Raw genomic sequence first — 13,770 nt, 5'->3', positions numbered from 1 at the left:
ATGAGATCAGAAATGAAATCGAGGAATTACCGGTTTTCATTGGAAATGTCATTTCCTCATCAAGAACTTGCCTGGACTGATTCAGGAGAATCCTTGAATCTCCTGTGGCAACCAATCCGTCACCCGTTTACCCAAAGCTTCGCCTTGGAGCTTGGGTTCCTAGCCGAGCCCCCAGCCTCACAGAGCCTCACAGCCTCCCCTCAGCCCTCCTCACTCTGCTCCTCTAGACTAGCGGCAGCAGCAGTTAGCTAAAACCTGGTGGAACTGCACGTCTGCTAAGCTCCAAAGAGCGTTTGCTTGCGACGTCAGTGGACAACATGGAGAAGCGTTGTTGTGATGACTAGTGTCAGAATGGGCAGGAGGTTCTTAAAGAGACAGAGGCCAATTTCAAGGCATCAGAGACAGCTATGATGCAAAGTAAAATTAAAGATAAGTTTTGTTTTATACAGCATGTTCATAACTACTGAAGGTAACGTAGTTACTTGATTGTGCTATAAAATGACACAATGGGCCACAAAAATACATAGTACCGGCCCTTTAAAGCAAAGTAAAATATAAAATACTACTTAAAATGCCCTGGAGGATTTGGCTTATTTCTGCATTCAAAGCAGAGGATGCTGATCAAACACACTTTTAATGAGACTGGTACTTCCCCGTCTCACAACATTTACGTTGGTGAGAACCCAAGGTTAACGAGGAAAGACAGTTGAAAAATAAAAAATAAAATTGTCTGCCGCTGGTCTATCTGAGAAATACTTGATCCATTTTGAATCAGTGCGACGATCCATCCTACTAATACAGGCAAATTTTACCCCATGGTCAGATCGTGCAATACTCAGTGAAAACTCCCAGGAAAAAAACCCAAGAGCTGCAAAGGAACTCCTTCAAGACTCGACATATTAAAGGTGTAAAAAAGAAGATGGAGAGTGTATAGTGGCTGCTGAAGTTGAATCTGAACCAGTCGACAACACTTCTGGAAAAAAACAACCTTCTGCACATAAATAGGACCGAAACGAGGGCCGCGTCTGTCTAAAATCAAACAGCGTATCGGCAGTAAGCGCCTCGGCTGTGAAGGTGACGCAGAGCTAATGATTTGGACCTAATTTCCCGCCGCAGGATCCGGGCACCTTGCAGACAAAGACACAGTCCGGTGGAACAAAGTTTTCTGGAGCGAAATGCGAGGCCATCTGTGCGACAGCGGAGGCTTTTCTGAAACTGGGTCAGGCGACGGGACAGTGATCCCAAAAGTACAGCAGGGAATCTACAAAAGAATGGCTGGGGAAAAAAAACGAGTCACAGTGTCGCCATAACCTCAGTCAAAATCCAGACTGAGACCTGATTGAAATATTGTCTGAGCATGAGAAGCGAAAACGCGCTTAAAGGAAAAAAAAAAGGGGTGGGGGTGGGGGGAGTCAAACAGAGTCAACAGATTAACTCCACATTGTAGTGACACTAGAAGTGTTTTTTAGCTGCAGCTACATCCTTTGCTACAAATGATTAAGCATACACTAGACGAATATAGCATTGCAGTTTAGGCAATAAAACTAAACTAAATGTAATTAGGTATTTGTTTGAATCTATTAATGTATTTCTAATATTGCATAAGAAAGGCTTAAGCGATGAAAAATGGACAATCATCAGTATGATGGATAGAATAATCGATTGCTAAAATAATCGCTAGCTTCAGCCCTGATTGAAAAATGCAGAAAATGCAACAAAATTATTGAGAGCTGATATTTTAATGTTCGAACAAACGAGTCAAAGTTCAGACGTGAATCCAAGTGAGGTATAAAAATGCTGTTCACAGGCCTCCTCCGTAGAGTTGAACTGAGCTTGACCTTTTTAGCAAAGACCGGGCAAAGATGTCCGTCTCTACTTGTGTGTCGCTGGCAGAGACAAATCCCAAAAGGTCTTAAAGCTGTAATTTAAGCAAATTGTGCCTCTGCAAATGTTGACCAGGGAGGCCGGACTCTTAACTCCCACCGAGGTTTGCAGATTTTAATTTGTAACAAACGCCGCCGCTGTCCCTTTGCCTCACAGTTCTGATCTAATTTAGATTGGCTTATCACACAACAATCCCAATAAAATGCACTGATGTTTGGTTTGCAGAGGCCCTTTTAACACCGATATGTTTCAGCTGATAACCGTTTCTTCTCTCTCTCTCTCTCTCTCTCTCTCTCTCTCTGTGCAGGGTCCGACCCGAGTCCACATCCAGCAGATAATGGAGCGTCTCCTTCGCAGGGTCAACCGGACCGTCATCAGCATGGACCGAGCCTCGCCGCTCATCGTAAGGCGCGCCACGCTCCTCCGAATAAAAGCAACAAAAAAAAAACGAGCAATGCGGCGAACTAGTGCGACGCCGGCCTTTTGTTGTGCAAACGCTGCCTTTTGAGGAGGGGATTTTCTGCAGAGATCCGATGAGTAATAGCTGTCACTTGTTTTGGCAGGGCCACTATCTCGCCTGCATGACGGCCATCCTGAAGCAAATGGATGACATGCATTACACCCACTACATCAGCACCTTCAAAACGAGACAGGATATCATTGTAAGTGTCTCGGCTCCTCCGCCGTTGGCTACATCGTGTCCCGGAGCATCCCATCAATAACGGGCAATAAAGCAACCCGGCCACTTACTGCTCCTTAAGGGAATATTGATTACAGACATTTCATGCACTTGATTAAACTGACAGAATCAGGATGTTGCTGGACCTCTATTAAACTAAAAAGTGGAGGTGGGGTGGAGTGTGTGTGAGTGACGTTCAAGAGCGGTGCAGCTGATTTACCTCGTGTGTGTTTGGTTTTTGATCTCTCCACTGTTACTCAGTGTGTTTCTTTTTAGAGACAGAACTGATGCGTTTGCAGATTTTATCCCTCCCACCCAGAGCTCTCGTGTTTTTTTGTTTTGTTTTGTTTCTTTGCAGGACTTCCTGATGGAGACGTTCATCATGTTTAAGGACCTCATGGGGAACGTGTTCCCCGCCGACTGGATGGTGATGAACCTGGTGCAGATGCAGGTCTTCCTGAGGGCCATCAACCAGTACTCGGACGTGCTCAACAGGCTTTTCCTGGACCCGGTGCACTTTGAGCTACAGGTCCGCGCCGTTTCCCGTTAGCAGAGCGGATCGCTTATTAAACACAGGTCAGGGTTTGGTGCTCGGTAGTATCAATATTTTTTAAAAGCTTGTGTCTTTTTCTTCTTTTTTTTTTTTTTTTTATTTATTGTAGCTCTGGAATAATTACTTTCATTTGACCGTGGCCTTCCTCACTCACAAGACGCTACAGCTGGAATCTTTCTCCCTGGAAAAACGAACCAAGATCCTGAACAAGTGAGATTTTTTTACACGTAATGGCTTCAGTGCTGATCATAATTCTTGGTACCGCTGATAAAAATATGAAAAAAAGCCTTAAAAATTAATACTTTTTTTAAAATGTAATGTTGCGTATAAAAATACAGACGAGTCGGACCTTTAATTTGGGTATAAAACTAAACAGGAAAATACATTTCTTTTTAACTAACTTCACCTTCAAAGTAAATGTAGCTGAAGCATTTTTACATTAAGTTTATTAGAGTGTTAATCAGTAATCCATTAGTCCCTCATTCCCCGAGTAAAAACCACAGGATCTTTTCTCTTAGCCACTTGTTTGTAAGCTTGTTTGAGCTTAAAGCAAATTTAAGCAAGTTTAAGCTTAAAGTTTAAACCTTATAGTTGTCTAAAGTCGGAACTATAAATAAAACAAACCTGGAACTGTGGCAAACAGAGCTGGATGAGGGCCCGTATTTATCTTGCCACCATGTGCAGAATGATAGAAAAATCTGAGAAAAGTTCACTCTCTGGGGACCGCAGCAAAAAGTGGCTTCTTGCAAGTCTCCATGGCAACAGTGAGAGGCTACCAACAGCTGCGGGTTAGTTTGCTTCTTCGCCAATTTGTACCCCCTATTTTATAATAGCGTCTCTCCATTTGATCTCCTCTTACTTCTCCTCCTACCTGTAAACAAGGCTCTGCGCTCGAGCCGTGGCAGAAGAGAAAGGTTTTCACTGTAGCTCAGTGTTTTAATAATCCATAGGTGGTGTTGTTTTTTTTTTTCTAATGGATTATGGAGATAAATCTCTGGTGTAATTTAATTTATTGCTAATTGTTGTCTCAAAACTTTGCACTAAATTCAACATCCATTTTTATTTTGATTTGTTTTTTGGGCTAAACATCCTTAATACCAAGTGGGAAATTTCCGTTCTTATAGAAGGAAGTAAACAGTACAAGATAAGAGCAGCAAAAAAATAAATAAAAAGAATAAAGAGTACAGAACAAAAGTACACTATTTCATTTTTCACTCAATAATAATAATAATTGCTCTTGATGCTTCGGAAATTATACTTCAGAAAAAACATTGCCCATGAGATTTTAGCATACTGTCATGGATGTGTGTGTGTGCGTGTGTGTGTGTGTGTGTCTGACAGTGGTTTGAATCTTTTTTTTTTTTTCCACATTGTGGATAATGATCACCCTATGCTGCTCTGAAGCACGGTGGAGGATCTGTGATGCTGTGGGCCCTTTTCTTTATTGGGAGAAATAGAAAAATGTTAAATAAAAATCTGGTTATCTCTACAAGCAAATGCCACATGGGGCATCGCTGGACGTTTCAACAAGATGATGCTGCAAAACCAATGGCCATATCTGCACAGAAGTGGTTCATTAGACAGATTTTTAAGGCTTTTTATGTACATATTTATCTTTACTACCAGTAAATGTGTCTTAATTTGTACCTAGAAGACAGGAGGTTTATCGAACTGCTTGATCTGGATGTGTTTCAGATATGGAGACATGAGGAAGACCATGGGATTCAGAATCAGAGACATGTGGTACAACATCGGTGAGCCTTTTTGTCCTTCTGGAAACGTCGCCGTTGCCATCGACTCTGTTTATCAGGGGGCCGCCTGCGACGCTGGGGGAATAACAAGACAATATTTTTTATTGTCCAGTTTCAGAAAGTGTGCCGCCGCTGCTGTTGTCGGTGGTGGTGGTTATTAGATTCCTCCTCTGTTTGTCGAGACGTGAAGAGGCAGCATATTGCCTTCTCAAGTCATGCTGTAATATTTCTGCGCGATAATATTTGCCGTCCCTCAGGCCCGCACAAAATGAAGTTTATCCCCTCCATGGTCGGCCCCATCCTGGAGGTCACGCTGGTGCCAGAGCCGGAGCTCAGGAAGGATACCATTCCCATCTTCTTCGATATGATGCAGTGCGAGCACAACTTCAGCTCGGCGCGCACTTTTCAAACGGTAAAACTCCGCCTCGGGAGTGGAGCTCTGTGCATGAATCTGACTTTTTTGGGGGGGAGTTGGGGGGAGGTAAATGCAACACATATGATGCATATTAAATTGCCCTTGTTCAGGGTTGAATTCAGGTTTATATTTAAAATATAAACCTAGAAGAAACACAAGTTCAAAACAACCAGAGATTATATACTCTAAATCGTTTTTTAGTACTAATTGGGGTTGGATGATGTGGCGGAAAAACACGATACAAGCATTTCAGCTCACTAGGTGTTTTGTTGTTGTTTTGGAGTGAAAACTGTTGTGTTCATAGTTTTTTGCCACGTCATTGGTTTTTAAAACATTTTTAAACAGTTACGAGGCACAGTGGCGTAACCTGAAACTGCTGCTGCGCAAGTTACTCAGCGGATGGTTGCTAGGTAACCAAAGAGAGAGTGAGTTAGTCGATGCCACTAACCTAGCTTAGCTCACTGTGAGAGGTTGTGCTGCTAAATCCTTTCCTCTGCCTACATCTCCCAGAATGCTGTGCGGTTCTGAGTCAAAGTTCAGTGAATATTCTATATTTTGAATATTGAATATTCCATCAATAATATTGATATTGGTCAATATCGATATTACCTGTTGATATTGATCATGTGTCTATAGACACAATATATGTTATTGGTTTATTGCCCAGCCTTAGTTCTAATGTTTATGATTATCAAACTAGACATGCGATCGAAGGTAGATTTATACTTCTGCATTTGTTTACTTTCGTAGTTTTTTTTAGAATTTTTTTTAATGCGTTTCTAGTTTATGTTGAACCGCAGGAGGAGGAGATGCAGGGAATTGCAACTACCGGGGATCCAAGTGCAAGGAAAAAATGCATAATTTTACTTGTGCGAACGCTTCCCTCTGATTCCCCTCTTTTCTTTGCAGTTTGAGAATGAACTCATAACAAAATTGGATCAGGAAGTCGAAGGAGGTCGAGGAGATGAGCAGTACAAAGTCCTCTTGGAGAAAATGTAAGGCACAGGATCAGAGCAAAACAGAGAGTGCTTCTCTCTCAGCTAGACGCTGGTGTCTTTGAAGTGCACCGTGTCAATGCAGAGCTAAAGCAACTTTATTAAATTTACGGCGAACCACACAGCAAATGTGATTTTGAGTCGGTCGCCACGCAGCTTCCTGAGTTTCACGGTGGACCGCTGTTTGCTTGTTAAGATTGCTGGAGCACTGCAGACGCCACAGATACCTGTCCCAGTCCGGAGAGGAGCTGGCTCTGCTGCTGAGCAGCCTGCTGGAGAACCTGCTGGCGTACCGCACCATCACGCACGACGAGAGTCCCGAGCACCGCATGAGCTGCACCGTCAACGTGCTGGTGAGCCTGCAGCCTGCTCCCACTGGAAGGGGGTGAAGGGCTGGTTACTGTGAGGCTCTGTTAGAAACTGTCTTACCCGCTGTCTGATGCTAACGGCTGGTTCAGGAGGAGGCTGCCGCTTAAAAACAACTCTTGTCTAAAAGCGGAAACAGAATTTAGTGGATTTTTAAACCGTCCCCCATGTTTGTATTATACGCCATTTCCACAGATTGTCATAAACGTTGGTTTGGAGGAAGGAAGGAGATATTAGGCATTTTCCTGTTTCACACTGAATGTATACATTAGCGGGGTAACCATGTTTGGAAAGAGATTGATTTCCCAGGTTAGTTAATAATACGTTTGTGTAGAAATAACCTCCCAGTGGAAATGTGACGAGCTTTCAGTGGATCATAAAGTAGCATGCGCTAAACCCGCTATGGCGGCTTTGAGAATTAGTTTCTCCTAAGACGCAAAAGTTAACTTTTGTTCTTGGTCGCTCTTTGAGAGTTGCTATTTTTTTTTTAATTATTATTTCATTGTATTTCGTTGCACGACGACAACAGAGGAAATCTGATTTTTCAATGAACCAGCTCTTAACTTCAGCTTTGGCCACCAACTAATCTGGATCTGCCTTGAATAAAGACACCCAGACTGGGAGTGCACTAATAAATAAGGAATTTATTAGCAGTAGCATCTTTTCCTAAAGTCATATAACATTAAAGTTTTTAAAAAAAGTTAATGGAAACATTTTAATTTTACTGCAAATTCCAATCCTTTCTTCTGACTTAAAAAATAAAACAAGCAAATTTAAAACTTCTTAAACGCTTTTCTTTTTATTGATGCTTAAAAAAACATATTTAATATTAATAGCCAATGGCTTCCGTTGTGAAATAATGCACAGTGCAATATTCCATCACAATCCCTTTTGACATTACTCATGTAATTATTTCCAAGAGGTTAAGAGAGTGTTTCTGATGAAATTGTTCTTTTGCCTGTAGAATTTCTACAAAGAAAAGAAGCGAGAGGACATTTACATCCGGTGAGTGGGAAGGAATCAGTGAGGACGTTCGTCTTTACCCCCCGTCTGCCTCTAACTTCTCTGTTCTCTCAACCAGCTATCTGTACAAGCTGCGAGATTTGCATCTGGATTGCGAAAACTACACGGAGGCCGCATACACGCTGCTGCTACATGCTGAACTACTGGAGGTCTGTCACTCTCCAGACTCCTAGAGATTATTTTTTAACATTTATTTTCCTGTCAGCGTCTAAGCTCAACCAGTTTTTCTGTGCTTTTTTGTTGTTGTTGTTGTTTTGGCTCCTGCAGTGGTCAGACAAACCTTGCGCCCCTCATCTGATCCCTCGGCACGGGGAGCAGGTTTGGACCCAACAGGAGCTCAAGGAGAGGCTCTTCCAGGAGATCATATGCTACTTGGACAAGGGGAAGGTAACGACCTAGCATGACAAAATAACCTCACCTTTAGCTTAGTCTGTGGTCGCATGGCGAAACCCACCAGGAAGCTTGCGTCAGCGCAGACTCCCGCCGCAAGACGCCGTGTCGTAACGGGCCGACCATTTATTAACCGTGCAGTTGGAGGCAGGTGGCGGTCTGGGTCGTGCTCCGGCTTTCTAAACTGGTGTTTTATGGTTCCCCTCTCCCCCGTTAATTGAGCGCATCCCCTGTCCTGTCCTGTCAGATGTGGGAGAAGGCCATCGAGCTGGGCAAGCAGCTGGCCAAGATGCACGAGATCCACATGTTTGACTTCATGGAGCTGAGCGAGCTGCTGGTAAGAGCGGGCGGGCGCGCTCGGCAGCTAAAGCGTCTGAGATTTAAAGTTGAAAAAGAATTTAAATTCTGATGTAAAAGTGATTCTTTTGCAAAGAACCATTAAAGACGTATACCTAAAACCACCTTAGAGGACAAAGAGCGTTCTTCTTTTCAGCTGTATTTTAATTGTTTCTTCTTCTTTTTCACTTTGTAACCGCTGACATATTTGCAACACGCTTAATTACAGCACGCTGCCTCAACGCCTTTCGTTTTCGCAGAAAAAACAAGCCAAGTTCTACGAGCAAATAATGCACGCCATGCGGCCGCAGCCGGAGTACTTTGCTGTCGGATATTATGGCCTTGGATTCCCTTCTTTCCTCAGGGTAAGAAAATGATTACCTGTTTCAATAAATGGAGACTTAGAGACAACCTCATATTGCTGGGCTTATGCAACGGGTTGGCATTTTGAAATATTTCTTGGGGCAATGTGCAATAATTCCAATAAAGGTTATTGGCTTTTTGATGCCACAAGAGAATGTCAGAATGAATGCAGTCTCGTTGAAGGTTTAATCATTTCCCCCCGCCCCTCCACACACACACACACACGCACACACACGCATACACAACCTCATTACGTATGTAAATTAACCTTGATGACAATTCTTTTTATTTATAGGCTTTGATTTGAAGGGTTACACAATGTTTCTTTTTTTTTTTTTTTTTTTTTCATATATCCTGCAGAACAAAATGTTCATCTACCGAGGCAAAGAGTATGAGTGGCTGGAAGATTTCAGCTTAAAGATGCTCTCTCAGTTCCCAAATGCAGTCCGGATGACGAGCACAGCGCCCCCTGGGGACGACATCTGCAACTCACCTGGGCAGCGTATCCTTCAGAAGCCAAGCACTTTGAAAAGTTATCCAGTCTTTTTCTCCCTAAAAATCACAACATTCTCTGATTTCACAATAAAAAACACCTACAGCTACTATGGAATTCCTTAGATCAAAACATGTTCATGTGATAGAATGGCCCAGTCAAAGCCCAGACCCAAATGGGAATGAGAATTTGTGGTGAAACCTCATAGTTCTCTTGATCCGATCTGAGTTTGAGCCGCTTCGCGAAGAAGAAAAATTCTCATCTAAATGTACAAAGCAGTTCCAGCGAAACACTGAAAGACAACCGGCGCCCCCAAAAACCATGAAATCCTAATAAAGTTAGCTGCAGTTTGTGGTTTTAACGTGACGAAATACGGAAAAGCTCAACAGGGATGAATCCCGACCAGGTATTGTGCTCAGAATAAACGGGACCAGCTCTGTACGACGTGTGTTAAGTTTCCCTCGCAAGCATTCAGCTTCAAGTACCACTCTATCTAATTGCAGCCTCGCAACTTCCAACGAAAAAGAAAGGGGGGAAAAAAAAAACACAGAATGATTCAGAGCAATTTGTCTCGTCTCGTCTCGCTCGTTGTTTCTGGTGTTTATCCTTAACTGAACTGGACAGACATCCAGTGCTTCACCGTGAAGCCTGTTCTCACCGTGCCACAACGGTTCAAAGACAAGGGGGTTCCAGAGCAGATATTAAAGTCTGTGACACGTTTAAAGGCTGATTTATTTCCTATTCAATCCCAGGGTGGGGGTGTAGATCTGTGGACAAAGTGCTAACTCATCGCTGTCCTCTCTTGTTCCCCTGCAGCTATTATAGACACAATGAAGTGGACCAGTTCCAGTACTCAAGGCCCTTCAGGAAAGGTGAAAAGGACCCGGACAACGAGTTTGCTGTGAGCACTTTTTACATTTATTTTTATTCTTGTTCACACCAGCCCTGGCTGGTCCCCTTCAGTTGGACTGCAGTTTGTTTTTACTAGACTTTGCTTGGCATGAACGCGCAATCAGACTCAACTCTCGCGCGGACCAAAAAAAGCGAACTGTGGTCTGCCTAAAAACATCGGTCCCGGTTTGTATGCATATGTGGATGCCACAGGAGTGGAGACCGCTCCAAAAGCAGGAAGTGAACTAAATTGCAGGGCATTCTGGGTAAATACAACCTAAAAAAACGTGAGGGTCTAAGGCTAGCGGGAGAAAGTGCTTGTGTCTTTACCAAAGACAAAAAGAAATCCAACCACCGCTAAAATCTGACTCTACTTCTTCTTCTTTTAGTTTTTAATGGCAGCTTGCGTCCATCACTGTCTCACTACTGCCATCTTTTTGGTTATTCTACCTTTTCTTTCCTCAAATTCCCTCAATGAGTCCAAATCAAATGCTTTTTCTTTCCCTATATAACTGAGCCACCACATGATCTGACGCTGCTCTATTTCTGTTTACATTTCGTGAAGATGCATTCATGTCGTCTTCAGAGGTTTTCATGTCGTTTCCTTCATTAGTTTTTGGTGCAGCGCCACCACAGGCGGGGAGGAGAGCAATTTTGTCAATTCGTTTGGCTCGTTTGACACAGCGCAGCTGAAAATGTAACAAATGTTGCAATTTTGCTGCCCAATCGAACTGAGTCAACCGGACTCATCGTCTTAGTGTGAAAACACCCTAAGACGATGGGAAAGCACAAATGTGGAGCAGCAAAGAAATAAAAGTTCTTAAATGAATAAAGCAATGAACGTTTTACCCCTTGAGCATTGTATTAATATTCCGCCCCACAGACCATGTGGATTGAGAGAACCACTTACATCACCGCCTACCGCTTCCCTGGGATCCTCAAATGGTTTGAAGTCAAATCCGTCTCGGTGGTGAGAAGCAGCCCTCATTCCTAAATCATGTTGTTTTGTTGTATTGTCGTTTCTTAACTTATTAATGACGAACGCTCGTCTGCGTGTCAGGAGGAGATCAGTCCGTTGATGAACGCCATTGAAACGATGGAGATGGCCAACGAGAAGCTGAGCAACCTGGTGCAGCAGCAGGCCTGCGACCGGTCACTGTCCATCAACCCGCTGTCCATGATGCTCAGCGGCATCGTCGATCCCGCCGTCATGGGCGGCTTCTCCAACTACGAGAAGGTCTGGCTTTGTGATTTAGTTTGACAGATTTGCTGCAGAGTGCACTTTTTCTGCCTCCAGTGACTGGATTCTTAAATATTTCATGTCATCTATGCACAGATCCTTTCTTTTATTCAATATCTACTGAACAAACACAAGTGACTTTTTATTAAATAATAATTTTTTTTCCCTTGTCTTCAGACTCCACACACTTGACTTTGGGGGTCAAAGGGCACTGCCACTTTGACCTTTCCGAACCTCTTTCCGGTTGAGTCTTAAATAGTCGTAAGGTAGTAATAACACGATCTCACGCGGACGTCTGCTTGGGTAGAATCATAATGCGCTGACATTTAGCAATCAAAAGGTCAGACTGAGTGGCACCGAGTGTGAACTGGAGAGGCATGCCGCCGCAAGGTGCTAATTTTAATTTGGACTGCATCGAGTCAAATGCGTAATTTGAGTCATCCTGTAACCCGGTTTAGACTCACCACATAGAAACAGAGATTTTTTTTTTTAATCACCTTTGTTTGCTTTTTTTTTTTTTTTTTTTTTTTTTTTACAAAAATAATAAGTGCCATGTAACAAAATGAGTAATTTCTCAGTGTTTACCCAACAAGCAGAAAGGCCTTAAGCATTTCGAGTTGTGAAATCTGCTCCCATTGTATGTTTCTATTAAGAGCCTTTCTGTGTCATTAATGAACAATAATTGGATGTACGTTATGACGCGTGAACCTACTAATGACAGCAAAGTTAATCAAAATAGGCCTCACATTTGAAAACTCGATACAATTTTAATGTTCTCAGGTCAGATCAAGTTTAAATTAGCTATGAAATATTCAGATTTTAATACAAAAGTTGCACGATTTTCAATATTTTACAAAATAAATATTGCAGCTGTTGTATAACCAACCAACTTTTAAGAACTAAACCAATGCAAGATGATCAAAATAAAATTCTACTAATTCTCAATTTCTTCAAATTTTGTCAATTTTTCTACCAAATTGGATATGATTAGATTAGAGATGTGGTGTCCATTTTCTGATCTCTGGCTTTGTGAACTGCTCAAATTTTAACTGACTCCATTTATATGTCAATCAAAAAAAAATACTTTTCTTTGCATTGCGATGTGCAAATTAAAAATCTTTTTTTTTTACTTTTTCTTCTCAAAAACAGTTAACAGTTTTGCAAACACAAGAAACTCTTCCAGGTGCTTTATCTAAGTAAATACAATTAGAACTAATTTTTCACGAGACTAAAATTTACTCAAATGCGTAACACGGTGTAAGGATTCATTTATTCGTACCTAAACAGGAGTGTGCCTGCAGTGATGGATCCTCAATGCTTTATATTAGCAGAGCTGCTGCTACTCAGTTATGTAATAATAAAAAAAAACATTTTGCCAGATGTCGTTTCTTTTTAAAACAATTACCGGTTCACTTCAAACCGTCTTTTGCCTATTATTTTATCAGTTAGCATGATTAGCATTACTGCCTACAAATAGCAGCTGTGTGTGTATCCTCTAGATAATTTGGGCTTTTACTTTAACTCTGAGGCGTGCTGCGGTGGCGTAGTGGATAGCGCAACCCACATATGGAGGCCTTCAGTCCTCGACGCGGTGGTCGTGGGTTCGATTCCCGGACCCAGCCAACGTTTGCTGCATGTCTTCCCTCCTCTCCTTCCCCCTTCCTGTCAGCCTACTGTCATATAAGGGACACTAGAGCCCATAAAATACCTCCTGGTGGGGAAAAAAAACAAAAACAAACTCTGGGTAACTCCTCTACTCTTTTAATTTTTTTATCCTGGTGAAGAAAACAAACCATTAAAAAAAACGTAAATTGCTCATTCTAAATCTAGACTCGATCCAATTTTATTTCACATTTGCTCAGACATAAGCAAACACACGAATTGATCACTCGGCTGTTTAATCTGGTCTCAGTCTTTTCTCCCACTGTCCAATATTTGAACTTTCCCTTCAGCTGATTCTGTTGTAAAATCCTTTTGTGCTTTCAGATGAATATTTTTCTGCTAAGAGAGTAAAGTAAAGGTACTCAGTAATGAATAACTGGAGAGGCTTACTGAGTCTCTTAAGATCTCCTTTAACAGAATTAAATTTTTATCTTTTGTTTCCTGTTGGAAATTTTACCGACCGAGACAAAACTATTTCTCTTAACTGATCTCATAGCGAACGCCGCGCCGCTCTGCCGCTACAGTAACGTCCTCTCCAACTCCTCCAACTCCTCCAGCTTCACAGCCTCCGCTTCCCTTTATAATAAATGTTTTTATGTCCACAACAATATCGAACCACCGCTCGATGCCAAAAGCTTTTACTCCAGCGAACACTTTCTCCTTCTTACTCTGTTGAATAATAAGTGAAGGAGGAGATTTCTGGATGAAGAACAAGAAGACTGAAACCTA

General features: G+C 42.2%; 1 protein-coding gene across 1 annotated transcript in view; it reads left to right on the top strand.

The window, feature by feature from the left end:
• The window catches only part of dock5 (dedicator of cytokinesis 5), a 54,143-nt gene that overhangs the window by 29,507 nt on the left and 10,866 nt on the right, over window positions 1-13,770 (top strand). Inside the window, exons 27-44 of the mRNA XM_044112673.1 lie at window positions 2,192-2,287; window positions 2,448-2,546; window positions 2,922-3,092; window positions 3,226-3,326; window positions 4,812-4,870; window positions 5,125-5,279; window positions 6,192-6,277; window positions 6,474-6,630; window positions 7,608-7,648; window positions 7,725-7,815; window positions 7,934-8,053; window positions 8,304-8,393; window positions 8,653-8,757; window positions 9,116-9,257; window positions 9,873-9,954; window positions 10,065-10,149; window positions 11,023-11,109; window positions 11,200-11,376. Coding sequence (XP_043968608.1) covers window positions 2,192-2,287; window positions 2,448-2,546; window positions 2,922-3,092; window positions 3,226-3,326; window positions 4,812-4,870; window positions 5,125-5,279; window positions 6,192-6,277; window positions 6,474-6,630; window positions 7,608-7,648; window positions 7,725-7,815; window positions 7,934-8,053; window positions 8,304-8,393; window positions 8,653-8,757; window positions 9,116-9,257; window positions 9,873-9,954; window positions 10,065-10,149; window positions 11,023-11,109; window positions 11,200-11,376 — 1,944 coding nt within the window. The remainder of the gene's footprint in view (window positions 1-2,191; window positions 2,288-2,447; window positions 2,547-2,921; window positions 3,093-3,225; window positions 3,327-4,811; window positions 4,871-5,124; window positions 5,280-6,191; window positions 6,278-6,473; window positions 6,631-7,607; window positions 7,649-7,724; window positions 7,816-7,933; window positions 8,054-8,303; window positions 8,394-8,652; window positions 8,758-9,115; window positions 9,258-9,872; window positions 9,955-10,064; window positions 10,150-11,022; window positions 11,110-11,199; window positions 11,377-13,770) is intronic.

Source organism: Gambusia affinis, linkage group LG03 (genome assembly GCF_019740435.1).
Source record: "Gambusia affinis linkage group LG03, SWU_Gaff_1.0, whole genome shotgun sequence".
NCBI classification, from domain to species: domain Eukaryota; kingdom Metazoa; phylum Chordata; class Actinopteri; order Cyprinodontiformes; family Poeciliidae; genus Gambusia; species Gambusia affinis.
The sequence above is the reverse complement of the archived record's forward strand: the minus strand, read 5'-3'. Positions and strand labels throughout refer to the sequence as shown.